The sequence below is a fragment of the Homalodisca vitripennis genome, chromosome 2 (genome assembly GCF_021130785.1).
Source record: "Homalodisca vitripennis isolate AUS2020 chromosome 2, UT_GWSS_2.1, whole genome shotgun sequence".
Classification (NCBI taxonomy): Eukaryota; Metazoa; Arthropoda; class Insecta; order Hemiptera; family Cicadellidae; genus Homalodisca; species Homalodisca vitripennis.
The window spans coordinates 137,113,599-137,141,435 of record NC_060208.1 but is presented as its reverse complement, the minus strand read 5'-3'; the positions used below and the strand labels follow the sequence as shown (position 1 = coordinate 137,141,435).

Below are 27,837 nucleotides of genomic sequence, written 5' to 3'. Positions count from 1 at the left end.
GTGATGCACTTCTTTCTTTGCAGACGGGAATATTGGCAGGCGGGCCATTGTTGCTATGTTATAATCGATTATTGACCATGCTTACTCGATTATACCGATTAACCGCAATTTTACAGTAGGTAGAATCACGGTCGACAGTTTTTACCGCACAGCGATGCTTCTCATGATCGGACGTTTCGATTTAAAAGTTGGCATAAGCAGGCTCAGAATGCCCTATCCTCAACCTTAGCAACCCTGATTCCCCCGGAAGTAAAATTTTAAGAAGCATTATAAAGCTATTTAATGTGGAAAATTAGTTAATTTTGGAACATAAATATTGTGGGTTTAGAATGTAGTTAACTTAGTACTTTTAGTAAGATTAAAATTGACTACACTACTGTGATGAGCCTTTATCAATGTCGATATACCCAAATAGTTGTTGTAATAAAATGTAACCAGCTCGTTATTATACGTCATGCAAATTAAAAATGCGACATTAAATCCTGAGAAAGAATAATCTTAAATTTGTTTATCATTTCAATTTCGGGTTTGCCTTATGTGAAAGCTCATCAATAAATGCGAGTTTAAGGTTGCCGAACCTGTCTTTGCCAGTCGCGTCGTCGTTTGAGCTTTTTTTTATCCAGAAGCCTCGGCCAGTGTTCAAGGCCACCTTTCAACAGACTTTTTTAGAGCAATCCTTTGAGATATTTGTAGGATATATTCTTGCCTGGAGAGTTTTATTTACTCGTATATTCAACACAAAATACTGACAAGGAATGGCATTGATACTTTAAATTATAGTTAGTTCTTGGGACTGCAACTGGTTTTTATCATTTAAAGAATATCAAAACAACCAATAAAATAATAATGTTTTTATAGTTTTGTATTCAAGTTAACATTATTTTCTCTTATTTATCTGCAAACTGAAAACATTGATCATATAATACAGTGCTTCCCCAAAAGGTTGCCACAACTACAGGATTTGATAGTAGATAAGAAGACACAGAAACAAGCAAAAAAGTTCATAAGAACATATGTCCTATCTGCTTCATTTAGTGTCTGACTATATGGGATAAACAAAGAACATTTGAATAAATATTATCCTTTACATTTCGAAATGACTTAGTTGTCCTGTCTTTCTGCAAAATGGATCATAAAATAAATGTCACAGTTCCCAATTATTCGGAACATGAATCATTTCGCAGTCTTTTTACAACAGCGTTACACTTTCTTTATATCAACGCAAAGTATCCCAAATAGTTCCCATACAAAATAAACGTCGTTTAACTTGACTGTACTGCACGCAAGCTGGTTACCTCGAATGTCAACTACGAATGATGAACACGAAATGAATGCCGTCTCGCATGATGGTCACTAGTGTCGACCACGACCCGCCTAAAAAACCAAGTTAATTAGCTTTAAGCGAAACATCCTAATAATAGTAGGCCTATTATAAGTTCTAAAGTCCCGTTGTTTGATTTCATGAGTAAACTAGTACAGTCGATTGTACAGAGACATTCTTAGGGCCTCTGGTATGAATATAGCCTTATTCTTATTTCGAAAACCCCTCAGGGCTACGCCCCACTGGTCCATAAAGTAACGAAAAATCCCATGTTGGTCTCTAAAGTTGCGATATAGTAATTGATATAGCCTATTGAATGTAATCAACTGTTCTGTGTACAAACTTTGTAATGACATCAAAACCATATTGTTTTCTTTAATTATCTGCTATAAACTACTATTTTGAATTTTTGTCGATTTATAATGTTAAAGCATAGTGTAATCTTTGTAGTAAGAATAATTCTTATTTCAGTCTTTTCTGGGATCATTGTTGAACGCAGATTAAGAAAAAAATATACAAGAAAGTTAAAAGTTTTAATACAAATATATTTGTAACTGTACGATTTTAGCAAAAATTAAGTATTAGGCCTAGATATAAAAAAGTTACTATATAGCCTAACGTTTACTCTAAATTTAGACTGTTATTTAACCCATTTAGATCTGTGTATACATACATTTTCTTGACGGGAAACGAGGCAAAATCAACGGTGGGAAAAATATAAAACTGGAGTAAATTACAATGGCCATAAATAAACACTTTTTGACAGATTTTCGCGAGTGTGGCAACTAGGCAAACTCAACGTTGGCATCGGAAATATAATTCACTTGTCTAAATGCTACCAAATTGCGTGCGAAGCCGCGGGTAACTGCTAGTTAATTAATAAAATAAAAACTGCTTCACCACAAGAGTTAAGCACATGCAACTGCGTTACTGGTTCCAATCAACAAAAAACGAAAAGGTAATAACCGAATCACTCGAATCATATACTATTCAATACGTTAGCATTTATATTAACAAGAAGTTCTCGGCGTATTATAACTATTTATTATAACGCAAACATTAATACTTACGGACACAGTTCTCGGGAATATGGTTTCGTGGCTAAGACAGCCCAGATTGTCTAGCGGATATCACCACGTTTATACCCGAAAGTCGTTGTTTAACTCAGCCACGTAAAAAAGGAGTTTTCAGCACACTATCCTATATTATACTATAAACAGTGTTTTAATTTAATTAATATCACAATAATTATCTTGTTCTGTTTCTTGTAGGTTATAACTAAGTTACTACCAGTATATTACTAAGGATAAATTTTTTGACCTTCAGAGTGAATTAACCGTACTAATAAACTTCACACTTCTAGTTTAGTTATTACATGTCACTGTTAGACTGCTTGGCTATGTTATGTTTTAAGAACGTTATTTTCCTGATTTTATTCTTAAAGACAATGTAATAAAATCTAAATAAAATTTAATTTAATTTGATAGTGAAACTCTAAAGTAAATATAAGGTTATAAAATGTAACAAACTTAAAAAATAATGTAACCATGGAATGTAACAAAACATTTGGGACGCTTCACGTCCAGGAAGGTAAATCAAACTTTCTTCTGACTGACAAAAGGTATATTTGACATCCTGGGTTCAGATGTCAATCATTAGTAACGTAATTGAAATGTAGCCTATACTTCACACGAATATAATCAGATTCCTTGAAATATAGGTTATAGCACTCTGAATTAAAAAAGATGTTCATTTCAACTTCAAGATCCGAACATCCCCTTTTCAGTCTCAACAATAAATCTTATTTTAACTAATTAGTTTTTGTCTTTATCACTTCTACTCGACCATTATGGAAAAAAATGTAGATTACGACAAAATAAACGCAATAGTAGGTTTATGTAATAGTATAAATGTATGTAGAAATGATTGCATCATGATTTTATCCTCAAAGCAGAATAAAAATATAAACTCTGAAAAAGCTAACAGAAATAAATCGAAATTAGTCGTAACCAATAAAAATAGTGAAAAAAAAATGTGGAACGCTTCACGATTTTGCGTGTCATCCTTGCGCAGGGGCCATGCTAATCTTCTCTGTATCGTTCCAATTTTAGTATATGTACTGCCGAAGCAAGTACATCTATAAGTTTTCTCAGTTGGGTATATATGTTGCTGTCACAAAACTACAAACTTGTTTCGTGTTGGAGCGTCATACGTCCAACAAATTAATCAATATTTTAGATAAATATGCAACGTTATTCATCAATAGTGCAAAGAGAAAGTGTTAATTTACCTGTATAGTATTTATATAATTAATTATGATTGATTAAAGTATAGATTTATTATGTTTGAATATTAATACCTCGCGAGTACTTACTGATCGGCTACGGATGTGCTGCGACCTAGCGGTGTCGCATGCAGTAACAGTAGTCGCGGCTATTTGGAGAACGAGAGCGAGTCAAACCGGCCCGTACGTACTTGCCATAGTTATTATTGAGTCGTCTTCATAAAGAAAAGCATGTACTAATACTTGCATAATCTCAAGGATATCCTTCTGTTGGCATTTATAATAATTTGAAGCAGAACCTTATACTTGTAGGGTAGAAGCATATCTTTTAGTTATTGAAAAAGTAAATGGATATTTATAAACTTTCCCTCTTACTTCAACTAAAAAGCATATTTAAGAAAAACTGAAGTTGGTCAGTGGCAGACTCACCTCTATATTGAACGGTTGTTTCGCGATTTTCAGACCGGTGGCAGATGTTGTGAATGTGTTAGATGTGAAACATATTAATATTTTTCTATGGATTAAAGTTAACAAATCAGTAGCCATTTGACTAAAACTAAATACAGCCATTTTAAATATCCTAACTAATATTACAAATTCGAAAGTGAGTTCTCCATGCATAAACTACTGGACCGATTTTAACATCCCTGGTTAACATATAGGCCTATTATTTATTTAGAAAACCCATCCAGACTACGCCCCACGGATGTGTAAATTTGCGATAAATCCCATCTTGCTGTCCAAAGTTTGCACCACAGCAAAAAATGTTATAATTGAAAGATATTAAAAAAAGGTATGAAAATTTACGTTTGCTATGCAATGTATATTGTTAACTGCAATAAATTAAATTATTTGATTTGAAAGAGCCTGTTAAATGTAATCAACTGGTCTGTGGAAACATTGTTTTATGATAGCACAGCCATATACTTAATTAATGTAACCGTTATTTTCAATTTGTTTATATTTATAGTCTTGAAAGCTTGATTACTACAACAATTTTTATTTCAACTTTTTCTACAACAGGTGTTGAGCATAGAGTAAGAAAATTAAATTTGATCAAAAATCCTTTTCTTAGCAGATATTAAGTATGCAGTGCATTGTAGTGCACATGACATATCAAAGACAAAATAGTATCTAACTTTTATTATAAATTTAAAGACTGTTACAAAACCTATTTTACTTGCCTTTTGACAGAAGTAGGCTTCTCAAATCTGTCTATGCACGTATAAATGTATACATTTATATACTGGTATATAATTAAATTATTTGATTATTTTTATTTAAAATCAGAAGTTGAAAACTAGAATCAATATAAAAAACACCAACACATTTCAATACTACCTACATTATGACAGTTGTCATCCGTCTCATATCAAAAAAGCTATTCCAAAGAGTTTAGCTAAAAGAGCCCAAAATTGATGCAGTGAAGAATATCACTTAGAACAGTATATTGATAATTTATTATCAGCATTTTCCAAAAGGGGTTATCCACGAAAACTTTTAAACAACAAACTGAACACTAAATCACAAACAATTCGAACAAATAAATCTAAATTTGACAATAATGATCCAAAGTTTTTAACAAAATACCACCCAGGACTTTATAAATTTAAAATATTTTTCGAGTAGTATACAGTTTATTGGACAGCTCAGCTTCAACTAAAAACATTTTCAAATAGATCCAAAAAATGAAAACCACCAGTTTTAAAGATATTTTAGTACATCCAAAATTACCTAAGCACAAAGACCAAGAAAACGTGACAGTTGGATTACATCCTTGCAATAAACCCAGGTGTTTAGTTTGCAACATGTGCTCTACTTTAAACACATTTACAAGTAGTTATACATAAAAATCATACATTATATTTTGAAGACTTATCATGTGAATCAAAAAATATTGTTTATCAAATTCAGTGCAAGTTATACCCTAAAGATTATATTGGCTCAACAATAAATTCACTTAGAACAAGGATGACGGCACAGATATGCATATAAACATAAAAAGACAGAGCAACCTGTAGTGGCACATAGCTTAAAACATAATTTAAATTTTGAAGAAACATATTCAGTGAAACCAATTAGAAAAATATCAGACAGTTTAAATACTAACAGTCTTAGAACAATGGAACAAGCCCATCAGCTCGTCACTAAATCAAAATTTCCAAATGGATTAAATTTAAGGTGATTTAGTTAACAAAGTAAATTTATAAAATCAAATCATGTGTTTACCATTATACATAATTTATTCTTAATTTTCATTTTCCGTGCTTTTTCCGTGCTGTTTTATGTTTATTTAATTCTTATAGCCCTATTTATAATTTTAATTTCATGAAGACGGCTTAAGCTGAAATATAGAAGTTGTTTAATTTGAACAATTGAAGATTTCTTATTGAAGAATTTTATATATATATATATATATATATATATATATATATATATATATATACAGGTATATATATATATATATATATATATATATATATATATATATATATATATATATATATATATATATATATATATATTGTTGATGGGGGAAACAAGGCAAAGTCATCGATGGAACAGAAGATACTAAGACCTGTGTTTGCTACATTACAATGGCCATAAATAAACACTTTTTGACATATTTTTTTTATCGTTGCAACAAGGCAAACTTTTATTTATTTTATTTTATTTTTATTATTATTTATTATTATTTATTTTATTATTTATTTTATTATTTATTTTATACATGGTGATGGAAACATAATTTACTCAAACCATACTCAGTCTGGTTTTGTCAGACAATTTTACCGGGCCTCGCCACACGTAATATGCGTTGACGGACGACTTAGTAAGGCGGAACATGAAGGGGCTCTGCCGAATATCTTCCAGAACCCACCAAAGCTGAGTACGCCCCTGTAGGGTGGTACAAAATGTCAAAGTGGTATAGTTTCACAGTCTCCTTTTTACTGTTGTCTTGTTGAAAATTTAGCAAATCCAAATTTTTATCCAAAGAAGTGACCTAAAAATACTATAACAGTTGTCACTATTCAGTATATTTCCAATATTTAAAAATAGTTCAAATTTAGGATATTTCAAACTTGTAAAACCTAAAAGATCAAATAGCAAAGTACGAATTTCATTACACCTGTCAATAGGTCTCTTAAAAACTAAGATTTTTTTGTATTTAAAGTTTTCCTTTATTTGGATGGAGAAATGGTGTCAATAAGATTAATTTTCATGACTTTTACAAAACGATTTCATGCAATCATGTTAATTAATAACAATAAAATTGTTGATTTAAATATTTCTTTTTATAGGCAAATGTTCCAGTGGTTATCAGCCATGTTGCATCCAACAAGAATTTGGCTTTGGCTCCAGACTTCTGGTTTAGCTCATATTTTGGTGTGGTAAGTAAATTAATCTCAATATTGAAAATATTTTATTATGCTGTAAGAATGTTAATAATGTATATGTTTAAAAACTAAAAATTATGCTTGGCTGGTACTTAACTGATAAATAAATGCACTATTTTAATATTGTCCCTAACTTAGCTAAAGGAATAATTTTTTTGAATTTTAAAGAGTGTAAGTCAGTTGTACGGATTTTAACTAACTATAACTGCATTTAAAAAATAACCATTGCAAAAATGTCAAAAGAAAATTTTGACTGTTTTGTATAAATTTATTAAACCTTTGAGAGTCACTGTTATACTGGTGGAACATTTTGTTTTCTCCGGTAAAACAACATCATTCTGGCTGTACGATGTTGAGTGAATATTCATTGTTTATTATTAAAAGCAGTTTTTCTTTTATAATGTACACATGTTAGGAAAGACTTTATAATATTTAAGGTATAAAATTAAGCACAAATGGTAAAAGAACTAGAATATCATATATATATATATATATATATATATATATATATATATAAAATTTAATTTCAATAAACATTGAATCACAAAAAGTACTTGCTCCGCTGGGAATCGAACCCGGATCTCTTAGTGGAGCAAGTACTTTTTGTGATTCAATGTTTATTGAAATTAAATTAGGCTATTGCCACTTAAACAAATTTTATATATATATATATATATATATATATATATATATATATATATATATATATATATATATATATATATATATAAAAGAAAGGAGATGGCACAGTTAAAATATTTCAGTCTAATAACATATCTGTACAATGTGTGGGAATCACTGACCCATCATTTTGCGGAATGCCTTCTTTTGCATATTAAAAATTGTATTGATGTTTTGCGCACCCCAGAGAATGACTGAATAAGATATGTGTAACTCAAGTAGACAAAGGTATACACCTATACTAACTACCTTTCTAAGTCATTGTTGTTAAGCCGAGAAAGATATCAGAGGACAATAATTTGCTAATTTAAAAATCCTTTGTTAATTTCTCAAATATATATTCTCACAGAAATTCACAAAATCTATCAGAACCAGACTTGATCGATTTTGATTTTCTGAAACCATACTGCCTGTCCATCACAAGCTTATTGCCTACAAGTAGTCAACCACAAAAAAACTGTTTTCATTTTGATCTAAAACATAACTATTATTGTTAACATTTAATTAATTTTTTATCAGGTTGGCTACATATTTAAAATATTTATTAAAATGTTCACTGGTTTAGTTTGAGTTATTTATTTTATCACTGTCATTATTTAAAGTTATGTTCACAAAATTGTTTCTAATTTTACCACTAAAATTATTTACAACATTCCAAGTCTGTTTTCAGATTTCCATTTGGCAGTTGTTACCATTTGGTAGTTTTATAGTTTGAGAGTACTGTTATGCATCTTGTTTTGTCAGCTGATGACCTGTTTTCCTTCCATAGTAATCAAACATTTCCCTCTTTAATGTTATCACATCATTACCTAACCATTTTAATTTTTGATTTCCCCTGCCTATGATTTCTTTTAATGGGCAAAATATATTGTAATAATTAGAAAAAAGTTTAATGAGTAGTCATATTTTTTATTTGAATCTGTTTCTTTATTAAGTTTAGCTGTTCAACTTTCCCCCTTAAGTCTGGTTTTTAGTTCCATTAAACTATTTTAATGGAACTAAAATGATGGTTTTTAACTTAAATTTACTTTTGTGGATTACATCTAACTTTAAATAAATTGCATGATGATCTGATATAATAGGAAATGTGACTGAACTGACACATTCTTCCAAATTTGTGATAAAATTGTCAACGCAAGTAGTTTCTGTTTCTGTAATATCAGATAGTTTTGTGACGAAGGAAAAACTTTTAAAGATGTTGTTCAATTCAATTGTTCGTTTTTTTTGTTCCTGTACCTATGTTAATATTAAAATCTCCTTTGATAATGATGATACTATTGTTGTTTCATAGGTTTAAGTTTGTTAAATAACTTATTAGGGTCTCTTGGAAAACTGACATGTCTCTGAACATGTATCAAGACCTCTGTCAGGTCCATTGACTGACGTTTAGACTCGGGGGTTATGTAATAAACCCATGTCTCATCCCCTGTGACAATATGGTCTAAAAGACTGTCACCTTCCTTATGATATCGCTCCATAAAACAAGAGCAGAAGCCATTATTTTCATTCATTGGGACTCAGTAAGCAGCGTGGAGACCCAATGGGTGCTCAATTTTCGAAAATTAAAATGTTCAGACACAATTCTGTACAGAGTTGTTCTACTCATATTTAGGAAATCCATTTCTAAATCCAAAATAGTGAATTGTCGATCTTCATAAATTTTTCTGTCAACAGCATTGACCAAATCGTCTGAAATTACTGATGGTTGGCGAGAGTGCGGTTCATCATGCACATTTTCATATCCTTCATTAAAAGCTTGCACCCACTTGGGCACCTTACTGTTACTCATTATGTTAGGATTATAAACTTCAGTAATATGCAGATGAATTTCTGTCACTGAAATGTTTCTTGCAGACAAAAACCGTATCACTGCACTTGCTTCACAATCAGCGGGCTGATCAATTGTCTTAAACATTGTGAACTGACACTATAAACAGCACACAGCAACAGTAATAACGTTAGTGGCGGCGCTTGACGGGCAAGGCATGCCGGTAGTCAGCATGCATGCATGTTGTGTCCTTGGCGCCAAATTCAAATAGTTACGGCGATTTGGACCTTACTTTTGGAATAACACACATTAAATTAAATTCAAAATTTTAAAACAAATGTCGAAATTGTTCATGATCTTTAGTAAATTTTAAAGTTTTGCATTATTTATTATACTTATTGGTTGACTATCCTTTAAGAAACTATAATGTAATACAAAGCTAGGTAAAAGTACTTCGACTATTGAATAGTGAATCTCTAACCAAAACCCTACAGGCCAAATTCATATTGATGTTTCTTTGCAAGCTGTGCCAGGCAAGCACGCAGTTATGATTTATATGTAACCTACCTAATGGATAAAAATCAAATAACAATAAATTATGACAATAAGGTAATTTGAAAACCTTTGGGATTTAAAAGGGAAACCAAAAACCTTCGGGATCTCCGAAGTATAACTAAATCTCTTCTGGTATTAACACATTCAGTTTGTTGTAAAATAATAGTATTCTATAATTTCAAAGTTTTCAAATTTTTGATTTGCACCATAATTTGTGCACAGAGACCATATTAAATGATAGGCTGTTTGACCCTTCTCATACCATGTATCCGTTTAGATACATCCCTCCTAGTTGTGAATAATCTCAGGTGTGCCAGAAATTATTAGTGTTAATTACTTACCTCCCCCCCCCACCACACAATTACTGGTTAATACTTTCCTACGAATTACTACAACACACTTTTGGTGCTATCTGCTGCTCTGCCAAGGAAAACACGCATTTCTATTATTTTAAAAATATGATTTAACCAAAACTAATGCAATAATACGTTGTAAATATTAAATTTTCTAAAATATGGTGATATTTAATACTTATTAAGCTTATGAAGTAAACTAAATCTAAAGAAAAACTATTTTATACAAGACATGTAGTTTGTATTTTCATATAAAGATAAGTTTTATGTAATATAATAAACATATGACTATGAATACAAGATAATAATATCATGTTGGTAAAACAGTTGTTGCAGAAAGTTGCAAATATTTCCAATAATTCTGTAAGATAGCAGCACAAGTTAATACTGACTAAATACTTTTTTTTAATAAAAAGGAGAAGCTGATCTCCTGTTAATGAAGAGATTAATAAAATATTTCATACTCATAGACTGCATCCCTAGGCATAACAAATTTAATGAACAAAAAGACAATATTTACAATAAATTAGCAGTTCCAAAAGTAGCAGTATGATGACAGCGCAGCGTATAGCAGAGAGCAAATTTTATTGTGATGAAAATTGTAGTATAATAAAGTAAAATTTGGATTGTTGGAAGATTTTCAGAATTTTATGAGAAAGATTTCTCCAATGCTCTTTATTTTTTGGAATAGTCCATGCAGTTTTAAAATCTGATTGTTAATTTTTGTGTCACTATAAAATTAAAAAATGTGTCACCTGCAACAGGAATGTGAGGTGAGCGTGCACACAGACCTCAACGTGTACCGACATGAAACGGCCAACAACATCTGGGCTCTGGTGACCAACAGGCCAGAGAAACTGCAGTGGTGAGTCATACAAAATGTTTTATTTCAATACATTACATACAAAATGGAATGACACCTATCGCAAACTGTACATATACAGAGCGGTTTGTAAACAGTAAAAAATCAGTCTATACGTGAACAATATCATTAGAGCAATCACATTGCATATCCATATACAGTGTTCAGTGATCGAGACAGGATAAGTGAGGAATAAACTAAACTATAATAAAGTTAACCTGACATGACTAATTCAAATGTATTTCATGTACATTTTATAAAACTTGTCAGTACAAAAATACAAATATAATAACAACCTATTAAACAGATTTTACTGAGTGAAGAGCACTACCTGAAATAGGTTTTCAAATTTACTTCAGGTGTAGTGGAACATTCACAATACAAATACAGTACCAAAAAAGTATATTCAACTTTAAAACTTTTACGAAAACATAAACTATTAACAGCTTCATACTCGTATGTAAGTGTCAAAAACCTAATGAAATTGAGAAAACATTGATAACACAATTTAACAAATGAATCAATTCCAAAAGTTTATTTCAACAATAAAAAATGAAATAAAAATATTTTTACAAGAGCGGCAACAGTAAAACAACCTGCTATTTATATACAATGCAATGGATATGATGTGTCATTTCAGTTACCATATACAACTAAAAACATTACATTAATAATAAATTAATACTGAAATACAATAATACAAATATTTGCGGTGAGAAGGTAGGTATTCAATATATTATAGCTTTGATCATGATCACTCATATATGTATATTAATAATTAGTATAGTAGTAGCTTTGGCACTTGGATGGTGGAGGGGAAAAGGCATTACAGTTCTGTGCTCATCTCGTGTAGAACTCTTGGATTATTATTCACCTCTTTCCGGACGCCATTGAGCGTATTCTGTAACAGCCAAACATACCATAAATGAAAAGGATTATTTTATTGTATTTAGAGTATTTTTTGTCATACATACTTGCATGAACATATAAATAGTGATGTTCCAGGACATTAATACTCCTTAATGGGTTATTAGTTTTATTCAATGGTAGTCAAAGGAATCTTAAGTGTGTTCAAACCAAATAGATTCCTGTTTTGCCTAAATGAATAAACTGCTGAAATCCTCTTGAATGTTAAAATCTGTGTTAGCAAAACTTGACGATGTTTGTGATAGCTTAAAACAAAACACTGCAAGTTGTTCAAGGAGGTTACAAAGAAGGCACGTAACAGGAAGACTGATTCCAAAATAATCTCTAGGTTCAAATCACCTTGACTACTTAGTGACTTGTTGACATTCTGGTGCATATTGACCTGAGCGATCAACAAACCAGTGTAGATGTAATACTCTGGAATATTTTAGTGTTCACGGTCACTCTGTAATGATTTGATGCTTTGGAGCTTCCCAAGTGTTAGTTGTTTGTAAAGAAATACTTATGGCATCATGTCAAAAATGAGTTCTCATTGAAAATTTATATTTGCATATATTTTAAAGATACATTTTCAGCTTGACCAGAAATTGGTGAAAGTGACAGTGACAAAGAGTAACTGTTATTTTGTTATAAGAGTTCAAAAATTGTATAATTCTAAAACATACTATTTCTTATTACTATGCACCCATGGGACTCAAAGGGTTAATGATCAGATAAAATGGGCACCAATCGGATGTAGGTCAATAAGCTTTAGGGCGTTTTCACACACACTAGCATAACTAAAGCTGGACGATCCTACTTTCTGAATATTCCAGTAAACAGTCTACTTGTCTGAAGTGAGGATATGGCCTAGATTTAACCTGTGACATCTCGCCTTGCTCCTTTATCTGAGGAGAAGGTGCCTAAGACAAAATAGGATTTACTGGATTTAATCCCTTTGAAATGTGTGTTACTTAGAGGATAGTTTATACACACTTTTTGATAAATTAAGAGACAACAACAATATATTTTGTAATTATTTTCTGTATGTTTTGTTACTGTGTTTGTCCCACAAACCAAATCTTGATTCCACAAATTCGTTTAAGGACAAAATGTCATATTTAAATTTCACCATGCCTTCCACTGCAGAGACACTTTCAATAATGAACAAAGAAAACCTCCCCTGCCATTTCTGGTGAATCAAAGCTTGTGTGAACATGCACATAAGGAAGCATTGGCTCCAGCTACAAGATGCCTGTCTAGTTCCTGGTAGGTTAAGATACAGCTAGACTGCATTCCCGATTGCTGGATGTCGGGATGGATTTAGCGTGAATGACTAAATTTAATAACATTGCCCTGGCACTGGAACTGGATCTGGCTCCGGTATTGCTGGTGTATTTGAAAACGCTCTTAGTCTTAAAGCATTTGGACATTAACCTTTGTCCATTCTGGATTCTAACACATCACTATAGAGACGTACCAGCATCAATTAGACGTCAGATATATGCAACACCTTACTTAGATATTAACTGACCTAGATTATTAGACAAACATTGGGGTATACAACAAGATGTTAAATAGTCCTGGGAAGCTTTTGTAAATAATAACATCCATTCTCATCCTTGGTTCCTGAAAGGATATCAGGTTTTGAGACATCTGCCATCGTTAATGTAGCAAAAGATTAAACACTACTTAGAATAGATTCCAATCCTCAAAATGTAGAGTTCTATATTCTGTAACACTAATGATGGCAAATGTCAAAAAATCAGTTATCCTTTCAAATTATCCACCATCAAAAGTAAACTTTGAACAAAGCATTTTTCCTACCAATTCTTTTTGGATTATTTGCAATTTGTTATACTTTTAGAGTGTGCTCTTATCTTGATTGAGTGAAAAAGCCAGATCCTCCATAGGTAATGGGTCCTACTTCAGTGAGATGATGGCTGGTATATTTGACGATATAACTTGTAATTTAGGATTGATAATTTTTTTTAAACATACTCTTCTTAAAAATTAGTATGTTTACAGTTCTTTGCTACTTAATACCCTTTATTAAAGACCTTATCTGAATAGTTTTCCATGGTCACACTACTAATAAGTTTTAGAAGGATTGGATAACATCCACAAAAATATATGTAAATTAATACATGAACTTTTTTATTTACATAAACTTAAGAAACTAAGCTATAAATTCATAATCATTGATCCTCCTCATAAGATGTATTTAAAAGAAAATACTACTTTTGTGAGAGTTTGATCTTGAATGTTAAAACTAAAGAATACAGAATCAGAAAAAACCCAAGGTCAAACTCTCACTTACTGCAGACTAAGTACCGTGTTCTGGTTGTCTGACTGGTGGAAATACAGTGGCCCTCGCTCGCCTTCTGGCCAGTTCTCGTTCGCCGACCGTTTTTCCTCACTTTGGTTATGGTTGGGTGAGGAGACACCCTCCTCTGGCTTCTTCTCCACCCGGTTGGGCAACTTGGTATGGTCGTAAAGGCTGGTCTTGCTGCTACTCTGGTCGATAGAGAGGTTGCTCCGGTTGCGCAACGAACTTGAACTGCTGCTCGAGTGTTCACGGTTAAGCTCGGAGCTAGCACTCGAGTGAATGCTGCTGTGGTCATAGCGGCGTGAGTTGCTACCCTCATGGTTGAGATTGCCATTCACCTATGAGAGCAGAAGGAGCTATTAAAGATAATTGGTTTATCACCTACCTACTTTTTCAAGAAAAATGTATAAACAGTATTATGCTTTGTACCTTATTTTAACATCTGACCCAGTGCCCTAGTAAAAGTAAACTTATGCAGCATACATAATTTTGTTGCATAAAAGTTTTGGAATGATGAACTTGTTTAATTGACCTTGATACTTAACAGAAGGTTTGGATAGTTCTATTATTTTGTATCCTCACTTCAATATAAAAATTTAAAATTGGTATCCATTTAGAATAAGATATTTAAAACTTGAGTGATAGAACTACTCTGTGAGTTTATTAGTTATGTATTGCACTTTTCTACTGCGTCTGAAATTATAAACAACATATGCTTATCATTATTGTTGCTAATTTTAAAAGATTATGATTAGCTGGAATCATGCGACGCTTAATAGTTGTTACTTTGATTCTTTAAGCAACAATAGTTAATGATAAATTCAATTCAGCAACTCAATTTCACACTCTAAATTGTTTTTTTATTTCAGTTTTAGTACGAGACTCAAATGATCTCATTTTGTGAAAATAACACTGTTGTATTTTGGACTTTAAGCTGTTGTTTGTATTTAGCCAACTATTGATTTAGTTTCTGTTTGAAGAGTTGTTTAATATTAAGAATCAAAATTTTTTATTGTCTTGAATACATTAATTTTAAAATCGTATGTTTTCTAAAATTTCCAACATATAACTTAAAACTCTATCAATATGACATAAACAGTACTAATTTTTTCCTTATTTAAAAAAAACCACTCATTTGACATCCACTGTATAGTATTATTATACTATCTGTGTTTAAAATCCAATATAATGAATGACAAACATAAACTATTACAGTTAAGCAATACATAAAGCTAAGTCAGTGCAAACCTGGGTAGGATCACGGTAAGGACGATGCAGTGGAGTGCCATATGTGATGTAACTTGTCGCCGCATGAACATGCTGTAGAAACTCATGGCTAGAGTTGAGGTTAGCGTGGAGCTGCTCCTGAGGGCTAGGGTAGCGACTCAGGTGCTCGGGGAGGTTGGTGTAGGAAGAATGAGGAGTAGTAGGGTTGTAAGGTTGGTGGGTGGTAGCAGGAGGGTTGTACAGGCCATCTACTATCGCAGGCCATGGCAAGCCTACAGTGCCTCGCACCTCTGGACTTGTCCACTGCTTCCCATGGTTAGAGCTGGAAAAATCATTGATATATATGTGAATAATAATGCTTTAAGTGGTATCAGTTAAAATTTTATGGTAAAGCCTAAATTGGTCTGAAGATATGTATGTATTAATACAAAAAGCAGCATGGCATGGATAAATATTATGATGTTGATTGTCTAAGTTTACAGCGAATCTTAAAACAAATAAGATATATTGTTAATGTAGGTTTAAACTTGCTTCAATATTGAGACCTTGCTTTTCTTAATAGGTACAGTTATGAAAGCCCTGATTTGAAACATGCCAACTATAGTACTGTATAAAATAATCAAGCAGTAATTGCTGCAATGAACACAATATATTGCTGTATTAACCATGGTTAAGAATAGGGTGGGTTGGTCAGATTATCCTTATCCACCCTCTACTTAAGTTCACTTAATTCACTATTAGCACTAATTGGAAACGCTAAATGATTTAACACTGTGTTGAAAAATGCAATGCCTTTAGACATAAGAATACATTGTGATATTCCTCTTAGAAAATCCAATACAGAATCCTATGTACAAATGTAAGAATTATTATGGTAACAATTGTTTATTGTTTACTGAGATTTATGAATTGTTCAAAAGTTGCCATGAAGATACAGATCATAACCCATGCTCTGGCAGGCCAACCTCAAAGAGAAAACACCAACATTGCAAAGATGTAAACATTATTTATGAAGATTGCCATTTAAGAGCAGGTTGTAGTGTTGGCCATCTTTATTTTAGCCCCATGAGAACAATGTCAAACGTTAATATTCAGACAAAAATCATCATTGTTTGTTTACTATTTTTCAGTATGCAAATATTATTGTCATTTTTAAACGGATGTTTCGATCTTAGTATCTTTCCAATTGATAAGAATGACTTCATAAAGGTTAATATCAGTAATATGTCACAGAATGATTGAAAATGTTCATTTACTCCAAATGTAATATCAACAACATTCAAAGAAACACTAATGGATAAGACCAAAAGAAGATAAAGTTGGTTGTGAATGAATACTTGCTTGAAATAAAAAGAAATAAAATGTTTGTGGGCATTGAATTTACATTTTTGAATAAATAACTCTTGTCAGAAAGTAACATTTAATCAACCAGTAAACACTATGTTGCAGATACCTGTAGGAGTTCTGGGAACGCATAGAGTTAAATGGGAATGGCCGAGGTGGCAGATCACTCTTTCTTCGTTCTGAGATGCCAATCAGTGAACTACTTGAGCTCTTTCCAGGACTCTGATTGTATTCTCTACCTAACCTGTGGGCAGACATTCTAAATTATTATGTTGCAATGAGAAAATATACTTGTGTTTTTGGTGTGCTCTTTTATTTCCTCCAATAGTATAAATATAAAATATTATTATGCAAAGCAAACAATTTTTATGATGAAGTCTTAAAAAAAGCACATTTATGATTTCAACTCTTAAATTTTCATGCTCTTTGTCAGGGTCAAATACAAAGTATTTAAGTAACTACTGATTTGAAATTCCACCGCTGTAGCACTGTGGTCGGTGTTTTGCATGGTTTCACTGTTTATATATCAACAAGCGAGTCACAGATGTCATTATGGTAAAAATCGATCGTGTTTACATGTGTATTAACACATTATCTTGTATCTACACATTAGCGTATATAAAATGCCTCCATCAATCAAGGTACCCATGAACTGTGCAATACGCACTTTTATTTGTTCTCTTAGCTTTAAAATTTACCATTAGAATTGTGAGGTGTAAGGACAAACATCAAGAGCGATGGAACCATAATTAAATTGGTAAGAGCTTTAAAAAGATTGCTAAAATATTCGTCATGACGAGAAACAGAGTTTGCGACCTTAAGTAATCACTGAAGATTTGGTGCACACTGTAAAGTAAATAGTGAAACTGAACAGATGTTTTAAGATTTCCTCATTATCAGAGGAGTTTGCTATGTCACAACACGTGTTCTCTATAACATTTTTTTTGAATGCTTAACCTATCAAAAAAAGGGATCCTTTTACTGAGTGGCGAAACCTGTCCACAAAGGGCAAAACGAGTTCAAGCCTTTTTATAAGTACCTGTGTGATGCGTAAGACAGGCTATTAAATTAACGTTTAACAAAAAAGTCAAATATATTTATTTCTGATGACAGATTTGCTAGTTTTAAACACTTATCATTAAGATTTTGTAGTTATTATTCATAGTCTAACCAAACATTATTATCATTGTTACATAAAAAATAAAAGTATTGGATTTAGAATGTAAACAATTGATTTCAATATAAATAAGAATTTGCAGAGTAATAATAAAATTAATTGTAAATAATAAGTTTTAGGCAAATAATACCAAATTACCAAGCAGAATTGTCAACTGAATCTCTTCGATGAGGACTAGAAGTGCCATTGTGCCCGGCACCTGAGGGCGGGAGATTTGGGTTCCCAAGAAGGGTGGTGGGGTTCCCATAGAGAGCAGAACACAGTGAACGGTTGGTAGCACTGCTGGACATGCGACTCTGTTGGTGTCCAACTCTGTGGAGTAGGAAAGATTCAGTAGTTGTTACACATGAGTATAATCCAGTAAACGTCTGATAAATTTTACACTGATATATTTTACCCACTTGTAGGTTTAGAAATTTATAAAAGTATAATGTGTGTAATATCAGAAACATTTGTACATTTGTACTGGTCCTGTAACGTTTAATACTTTTCTAATAAAACCTTTAAATGAAAGCAACTTTTGGTCCTAAATGTTACTGAAAAGCTTAATTTGGACCATAACTAAAAAATATTTGCAATTCCCTATTTTTACTTCCTCTTAAAGATATTGCATAGGGTGAAGTATTTGATAGTAAAGAAAATGAAAATGAATTTTCAATCTGATGAAATCATTCTAATACTTCAATTTTTAGTGAAAAAATTACGTCTTGAAAACTCAGCTGCATATTACATGAAAGTATGTGCCTTCAGACAGAGATCACATGACTGGTCCAATATCAGTGATATTCTACATGAGATGTAATTTGTAAAAGGTGATTTAATGAGAAGGAATCTCCAAAAATTGCTTTAAATTATTGTCATCAGTGAATCCTGCAGTTTTTTGTTTTCCGTACTAACAAAACCATTTTTGAACTGACAAATGTGTTTAAATTCTATTGCTTCTCTATTCATCTATTAATAAATGAAGAATTGGATTTATTACTAATGAATATCAATATTATAAATTCCTCATTAGATGTGAAATTACTCCAATATTAACAAGTACAAGAAATTACCACAAAGTAGAGGTCTACGAAACATTTCAAATAATTAATTTTAACGTTGAAGTGGTGTGGTTATTGTTGTGTTACTGCTAGTAAATTTTAGACCATTATTAGATGATTAAAAAAAAATTTCATATACAAATTACTCAATTAACAATACAAAATACAATTAGATGTGAATTTTATGTCAAGAGTGTAAATCTATCACATCTGCCTTAAAGCATCAATGTTGTTTGCAGTCATTATTAAGGGAGCTACAAGCAATTCACTACACAAGGTAACATTCAATTGCTGGTATTAACATGTTCATTATGTTTTGGTTGAAAAAATGTTTAAACCAAGCAGTTAATTATGTTACACCTTTACACATCTGTACTAAATTACTCAAATTTCTTCTTGTAATAGAATCAGTGTTTTCACTATTAAGATTTTGTTATTTCTATTAAGAATATGTTAAGACTGCTATGTCGATTACTCGTAAATAAGCTTTAAACGATTAAAATCAATATGAGGTAAATGAATGAATGAATTAAGTTGCTTTATACTATAAACATTGAAATTGAGTTAATGATATTTATAATGATGATTCTAATCTTTTAATGGAAACCTTTCTAATTTGCTGTCTTGACTTTATTGCAATCAAGGCTGAAGTTGGGCTAATTTCCTCAGTCATTGTCAGGGGCACAGTTCTAGAAGCCTAGACATACGTGGCGGACCAAGGTTACATTTTAGCAAATGTATAAAAGAGGCTGATCAAGTAATTTTACCTGGAGCCTCTCAAAGATATCTACACTCCTAGTTGTAATTATATCTATCATGCATGACTGGAGGGAGCAAGATGCGTGAAGACAGAGAATAGAAGTAACAACCGTATTCTACAAAACATGCTGTGCAGACAGAATAAGAAGTACTTACTTTAAATACATTTACTTTCTTGTCTTGCATCTTCCTTTGCACTATTTGATCCATATGTGTATATAGTCTGTTACAATAAATTGTGAACCAACACAATCTTTACTGTTAATTGAAAATAGATTTGATAGTTACTACTTCTAGCTCAAATGAAATAATTGACAATGTGTAAAACCTTGTTAATTACTATTGTGAAAGAACAACAGATTACTTACTTTAAATGTAACTAATTGACATCCTTTATTTAGATTTTGGTTTTTGATCTCATTGTTTTGTTAAAAATACATTTGTTAGATTTGTTTCTGATTTTTATAATAACAAATATATTGTATTTTATGAAATGAGGTATATTTTTAGTGTAAGAAATGTAGTATTCATTGATTTTCACAACACTGATGATCACTTAGTTGAAAACTCCATTTCTTCATAAGGTTGAGGACTGAGAATAGTCCTAATGTAGTAACTTTATACTGAAGTGTGGTGAAGGCGAGGCCATTCAATATTGACTTGTTGGACATAGTGTGAATGAATGGCCAATAATGCTGGTGTCTGCTCCAGAGGGGTGATTTGTTGAAGTCATTAAATATAGATTCCAATATTGGCATGTCTTAAGCAAATGCATTTAGCACACATTCACACTATGTCACAGTTTTGTGGTTTATGTAATCTTAATAATGTAATATAGCCTATGAACTGTAGGTTTGAAGAAAATACATTTCCTCTAAAAATTGTTAAATTTCTTGCATTTAATTAAAGTTATTTGTTTGACAAAGGAATAAGCATTATAACAATGGACAATATTGTATCTTGACAAGTCTCTAACATTGTCACAGATGCCAACATTGCAACAACCACATAGCATGTACAGGGTGACTCTGTTTAAAACGTCTATTTTTAAAGGATGATAGAGGTTGTGAAAAGTAACATTTTTTGTTAATAAATATTGTCATGCGAATGAATGACTATTGAGAAGATTGCAATACGTTAGCGTGATATTTGTATTTGTCGTGTCTGAACCGGCTTCTGCACAATCAATTTCCATCCTGCTTAATACTGTCCTGTTGTGTATGGTTTCTGTTGTGTTCTGTTTATGTGGTTAACATGTTCTCCTATTCTCTTTATCATGTTTAAAAATTGATGTTTTAATGTTTGTGCATGCAATGTGGGATCCTCGACCAGCTGTATCAAAGACAACTGTTGGTGAAATATCCCCATTTATTGTTGAACAATATCCATTTTGATAGCACTCGTAGAGAATCCGTGTTCAAACACTTAATTCTTTGAATGTTTACAATTTATTCATATCATGGTAAAATAAACAAAAAAGTAATATACACTAGTATCTAGAGCAGATGATTTGTTTGTTCTCTCAAAGTTGTACCTCATCATTTCACTGGCAAGACAAAATCAATCTATAATTTTCAACACGTAAAAAGTGAAGACTTGTTAATTTTTGGAACTTTCAAAAGATATTATAATTTTTATTGTCAGATACGATAATGACTTCATTGTCACAACTCACTTCTATCTGGAATTTTATGGAAATTTTCTATATGTTTTAGTGTAGGACCAATTCAGGGCTAAATTTTGTGAGGGATACTAAAGTTTGAACATGAAGTGAATGTCAAAAGATTTAAAAGTTAAATTCAACACAAATGTTATTGGTATCTTTCATCACATGCACTGTAAATTTGACAACTTTTTGTGTGGCAGACTGTTACACTGTTAATAATAAATTTTTTTAATTAGCAACTTTTAAAATTTATAAATGAATGAAGAACCAAGATGATGCTTCTTTAGCCTCTTGTATGTGAAATACAATTTATCTTAAATTATTTTCTTCATCGTTAGAATATCTAAGAACTATTTATTCTCTTAATGATATTTAAGTTAAGTTTTAATTTTCCTTAGTTAACTAATTATAGAGACACACTGGATTGATCTTCATAATTAATGATCATTATAATGTTCTCTCTCTGCAGGTATACTAAAAATTATAAGAACCTTTTGATGAATTACAATGAAAAAATGAAAACAACTATATATAAAAATAAAAAAGCATTGAAAGCTACTTGTGGTGTTTTAATTCAGAAATAACAATTGGATCAGATTTCTAGATGTTGTTTACTGAAATGCTCCATATGACAGATTTGATGTAAGAGCCACCATTGCTAATAATGTGAGTGACTCAGAACACTGACCTATACTCAAAAGGCACAGAAAAAAATGATTTCTGGATTTGTAGCTGTATGGTTATTGAATATATATTTGCTAAGAACAATATGCAGATGAGTGTTGGGAATCATTGAGTGAAAACCCCATAACACAAAACTGTAGATGAAACCTTCATTTCCAGAATGGGGGAAAATGGTAGGTAACCAAAATAGATCAGCTGGGAATGGAGTCTAAACAGACACTAAGACAGCAAAACCAATTCCTTATGTTACACCCTTGAAGTATTCAGATATGTCCGATGAGTAACTTGGTTGCATGTTAGTGAGATTTTGTGATTTTTACCCAGTTCATTGGTTGAATCTGAAGGAATTTATAGTGATAAGTGTTTGAAAATGGCTGAAACAATAATAGATATGACATTTCACTATGTAAATCCAGTTCTATCTGAATGAATAGGGACCGGAAGTGATTCAGATGAATAAAACTCTGGATAAACTGGAAATACAGTAAACATGCAATAGTCTACAGATAATACAAAATACATAATTGCGCTTAGTTGTGTAATGCTTGGGACAGTTTTGTCTTCTGATACATAAATTTTACCTTAACCGATGAATTATTACTATTACTGATTACTGATTACTGATTAGTAAGGGAGGAATTACAGGTTTGGACATTTACACTCGAATTGGTTCATCACTCAGTCGAGTGACCGATAGTGTGAAACTACCATCTGTGGCATTATGCCTGAAAGCCTCTAAGACTGAATTGTGCTTAGTTCGGGAGTTCAACATCCACTTGAGTAAAGACTCCAGCAACGTGACGTTACTAGGTGGTGTCAATCCTCATGATGGTCCATCGCACGAGCTGGTGATTGTGTTCCATAAGTGAAAACTTGGTAAGTCGTGAATGTATCTGTACCGATATGAGGTTTAATTTAGGATGAACCACCTGGGAGTTTGATGACAGGACTCGGAATTGTTCTGTGTGATGTATGCATGTTGTTACGCTTAATTCTGAACGCTGAACATGTGTTAACTGATATTTTACAGCCACAACTTTAGAATGAGCTGGTGTGTCTTGTGATGTAAGTAGATTTATTTATAGGCCAGCCAGGTTCTATTCAATTTTTGTAATGATAGTAACGCCTGTGATAGTTTTTCTCCCATTCAATTTGTTGGAAAATACTATTAAATTTATACCTTCATTAAGAACATCTAGAAATGGTTTTTACCTATATGCTACACATACTTCTCTGGCAAATAATGCTTAGAGTTTTCTTTTCATTTCAGATCTGTTTAGTAAATTTACATTGCTTCATAAATGATAAAATTTCTCGGAATTTCACGAAAATATTTTGTTAACCATGACTGGATTTTTTTTGGAATGATTCAATTTATTAATGCATTTCCTAACATGCATGATTCAAACTAATAACTTGTAGTAACATAGAGTAATAATCAAATATGGCTAAAAATTTGTATCAGTAACTCCAAGAGATCTACTTAGTAGTGAATATCTTCTAAGTTTTCTGATTCATATTATGTTGAAACATTGCTAAATCAATTATAATCTTAACTATAAAGTAAAAATAGAATTAAACCCTTACCAATTAAAATTACGAATAAGTATAAGAAAATAAGTTAAAACTTAACTGATATCTAGTTGCTGTATCATCTATGCTTCCAAGACGTATTTAACTATATTTAATCCCAACAAATATGATATCTATGTAATGTACATCTTGCATGCCAGCACATTAGAAGAGGTCATAAGCCTGACATTATTGTTCAGGCATGAAATGGTAAGGTTACATTAACATTTTTATGTATATTTCTTGTGTATTTTGTTAAAATAAACTTCTTGCTTTGATATTATCTGGTGTTTTTTAATCAACCTATATACATACACATACACACCACACACATATATGTGTGTGTATATAATGTATATATCCTAAATTAATTAGATATAAACAGTATCAAACACTCTCCATGAATATGGTAGCTACATAAGTAAGTTTACATGAAAGCCTATTTAAGCCACAAGAAACAGTACACAATAGCTATAGTACTGTTTGTGTATGGATGGATGTGTACAGTGTTAATGCAATATGACAAATTTTATTAAAGCCAATATCAGTGGCTGGTTCTCAAAGACCGTGTTTGTATTCTTGCAATTTTTAAACACTGTGCTCACTATTTTGTCCTAAGTTTCAATAACACATTGATAAATATTTAGCAATTTAAATTAAAACTGTCCAAAACGTTGTTAAATAACTTAGAGTATTGTGATTTTTTTATTGTAAATTAAATTTGTGATACTGAATTGAAAGGTGTCAGTTATGATTAATTTTTAAGGTGATATATTGTTAACTAATTTATAATTACAAACTGTTCTTACCTGCAGTCCCATTGAGAAGTTTTGACGATTCCAGCAAACTGAATGTCTTCCAAGTGAATCACTTACAACATTGATTTTGAAAGTTTATGTAAACCATATAATTAACACTTACAGTAAAACTTAAGTGCAAACTGTATGTTTATGAATCATTATAAAACATAAAATTATTTTGCAAACTAATTTCTATTTTATTTTCCCGATGCTGAGTGTACATATTATTGAGCTAGTTTTTATTTATCTACCTTAGTTTCTAGTTTTATAAATCTGATATAAAAAAATAAAAAAGCTTTTTGCTGATTTTTTTAGGAATGTTTGACGATAAAGTATAATTGTTATGTAAAAGGAAGAGAAATAAAAAAATGAATTTAAACTGAAATTTGTAGCAAAGTAGATATGTGATATAAAATATTGAATATAATGTAACAAAATTAGCCTTGAGCTCTAGCATAAAAAGGACAGGTAACAATGTACACACCACTAATCCCTGCCTCTTACACTGAGAGAGGCCAAAAAGGTAGCTTTTCTCTCAAGAAAGAACAAAGGAACATCACTGCAGGTAGCAAAATAACCCTATCAGTATATAAAAAAACTTGAATGTCATAAAAATATATATTCACTATTGAAATCAATTCTGGCCCAACTTACTTCGGACTATCCCAAGTTCAGGCAACACATATTCAGGGCTGTGGCAAAAATTGAGTTCAAGCTCATGGTTTTCGTTACAATAATACATGATAGATAAAACAGAATAAAGAACAAAGAAGGTAGTTGCAGAACACAAATAAATAAATAATATACATGCGAGTACAAACATTTAATTGTAAAATAAATAAAGCATTTTACATGCAGTATACAAATTGTAAAAACATCAACTTAATAAAAGAGATATTAAAACACACAAAATATAGACAAACAGATGACATGCACAGTAAAATGACACAAATCAGCTAAGAGCTGAACAACAAAATCATGCACAGCAATAAAAATGTAAGAAAATTTAAAGCTCTCTGTTGTTTTATTAAATTATTGCATATTTGCCTTAACTAAAAACATTGAAACAATGTGAGCAAAATTTAAAAAAGGATCAGTATAGTCGTATTAGAAAGGTATGTATTAATTATTTATAAAAAATTCAAATACTGACCTTACTGTGGTTCTCAAGTTATTGTGTAATACATATTGCAGATGTAATAAAACAAATGTCAAGCGAGTTATTTTAATAATTTCCAACAACCATACAATTTATTTGAACTTTTAAATGCTGATAAATATACTGGTCTAATTAAATCTTTTCTATTTCACTTTATGAAGGTTTAAATCAGGGTTAGTGTACTGAACAACAGTATTTGATTGTTTAGAATTATAGTTATCTGTTGGAAAAATGTCTTGAACAAATTATTGTGTATAGTAATATAATTATAAGTAATAAAATGAATTGTATAAAAACTATTCGGTGCATTAAACTGTTCATATTCCTACATAATGTTACACATAAAAAGATCCGGTACTCTTTAGTTTCATAAAGAGTAGAAATCACATTGTGGAGATGCATGAAAACAGACGAGGACATTTTAAAAAAGGATGTAGAATGCATGAGTCTAGTTGCTCATGCATGGGCGTCGGGTCAAATAAAGAACCCAGATGGCTGGGAGGCGTCCTCATACCTGGGAAGTTGTGTGGTCTGCGGAGGCTGGGTGTTCTTGTTAAGGATGTCTTGGAGAGCAGAGGGGGTGGAGGGGGCGGCGGGACTCTCTGAGTATGGCGGGGGTGGGCTGTCTCCTGTACTGGGAGGTTCCTCCTTCAGGGAGCAGCTAAAGTACAATTTGTTGGTTAGACATTGTTGACTGGAAACGGAGCTTAAAAATTCCAAATTTTGTGCTTTACATAAGAATTAGTCTTCATTGAAGGTTCCTTTTGGACTTTTTTTAGTAATTCACAATGGGAGTTTAGCCAGAAATGTATTGGTATTTAACTTCTACAAAAAGTTTTAATTTACATTTCTAATATGTTTTTTAATAGAATTTTTATAAGGAAACAAATATAAGTAACACAGTATGTTGATGTAATCTACCATATATCTACAACAGAAAATTTTCAGTTTCTATGACATGTACTATGAAAGTAAAGGTAAAATTATTGATTAAATTGGAACTATACATAACAAAAAATACAAGAGATATTGAAACGTTGCACTAATAGTATGACACATCTAAAAGCTTTCTTAAGCTCAATGACCTACAATTTGTGTACATGGAGGTAAGTCTTTAAACTCCTTCATCAAATAAATCTTCAGTCATTTAATGAAACTAAGTGTTGAACTTTTCCACTTACTCATTGTGAGAGACTTTTATCTGAATATAACAAACTTCAGTCTGGGTAAGTCAGTACTGTTAGTTATATTTGACTACAGAGTTTAAAAACCCTTAACCCCTTTCCACAAATCTTTCAGGAAAAGCTTGACTAATTTCAGAGTGCTAGTTCAGTGAGCATTTTCAGGGTACATTGAAATTCAGAAATTGCTTTGTAATGAACAACCTGTAAGTTTAATATATCTGGAGGAGTAATCTCATTGAAAGACAAAAATATTCCTAGGCAAATCTTTCCTACTAATTTTCACACAATTATCCATAACAATAGGCCTACTTGTAAACTTAAATGCAGGGTCAGTTTGTCAATATAGGAACCTAGGAAGCAAAATTTTGAGGAGCACAAAATTGAGGATCATTAAATTTTTTAAATTTAAAACATGAATTAAGTAAAAGTTTAGTACTTCTGCACACTAATAGCTCAGGCAGATGAATTACTAGGTAATAAAAGTTGCGTGACATTATGATATATTATTATATTTAAATAGTTTTTGAAAATAGGAAAGTATGCCGTAACACTAGTACTACTCAGTTTGGAAAACTTGCTGTGTTGCAGTGAAAAATTGCTGTTGGAAAAACGGCTGTGTGTAGTGGAAACCCTGCATTTTGCCCTGTAGGATTGCCATAACACCGGATTTTGTGTGTGAAATTATAGCTTTGGGGAATATCTGAAAAATAACTACAATTATCTTTTTCAAGTTATATTCAAGAATGCATTGCATAATGATAATTT

The 27,837-nt window shown here is 31.6% G+C and overlaps 2 protein-coding genes and 1 non-coding gene across 9 annotated transcripts in view; 1 reads left to right on the top strand and 2 right to left on the bottom strand.

Annotated features, from left to right (window-relative positions):
* The window catches only part of LOC124354771 (cilia- and flagella-associated protein 161-like), a 77,339-nt gene extending 60,008 nt beyond the window's left edge, over window positions 1-17,331 (top strand). For 4 of the 5 annotated variants that reach the window (XR_006921708.1, XM_046805469.1, XM_046805468.1 and 1 more), the window contains 3 exons: window positions 6,908-6,997; window positions 11,125-11,225; window positions 17,134-17,331. Coding sequence is in view for 3 of the 5 variants with exons in the window: in XM_046805469.1 (XP_046661425.1) it covers window positions 6,908-6,997; window positions 11,125-11,225; window position 17,134 (192 nt within the window). In the remaining 2 variants the exon portion in view is untranslated. Of the gene's footprint in view, window positions 1-6,907; window positions 6,998-11,124; window positions 11,226-17,133 lie in introns of those variants that run through there. The other variant, XR_006921709.1, reaches the window with a different exon arrangement.
* LOC124356374 lies at window positions 3,350-3,456 on the bottom strand. Its single transcript, XR_006921858.1, has one exon. It is a non-coding gene; the product is annotated as a U6 spliceosomal RNA (small nuclear RNA).
* The window catches only part of LOC124354768 (band 4.1-like protein 4), a 368,162-nt gene continuing 351,551 nt past the window's right edge, over window positions 11,227-27,837 (bottom strand). For all 3 annotated transcript variants that reach the window (XM_046805455.1, XM_046805456.1, XM_046805454.1), the window contains exons 18-23: window positions 26,403-26,549; window positions 18,344-18,517; window positions 17,138-17,272; window positions 15,706-16,006; window positions 14,463-14,795; window positions 11,227-12,123 (exon numbers count right to left, since the gene is read on the bottom strand). In XM_046805455.1, the coding sequence (XP_046661411.1) occupies window positions 12,049-12,123; window positions 14,463-14,795; window positions 15,706-16,006; window positions 17,138-17,272; window positions 18,344-18,517; window positions 26,403-26,549 (1,165 nt within the window). In that variant the 3' untranslated portion in view covers window positions 11,227-12,048. The remainder of the gene's footprint in view (window positions 12,124-14,462; window positions 14,796-15,705; window positions 16,007-17,137; window positions 17,273-18,343; window positions 18,518-26,402; window positions 26,550-27,837) is intronic.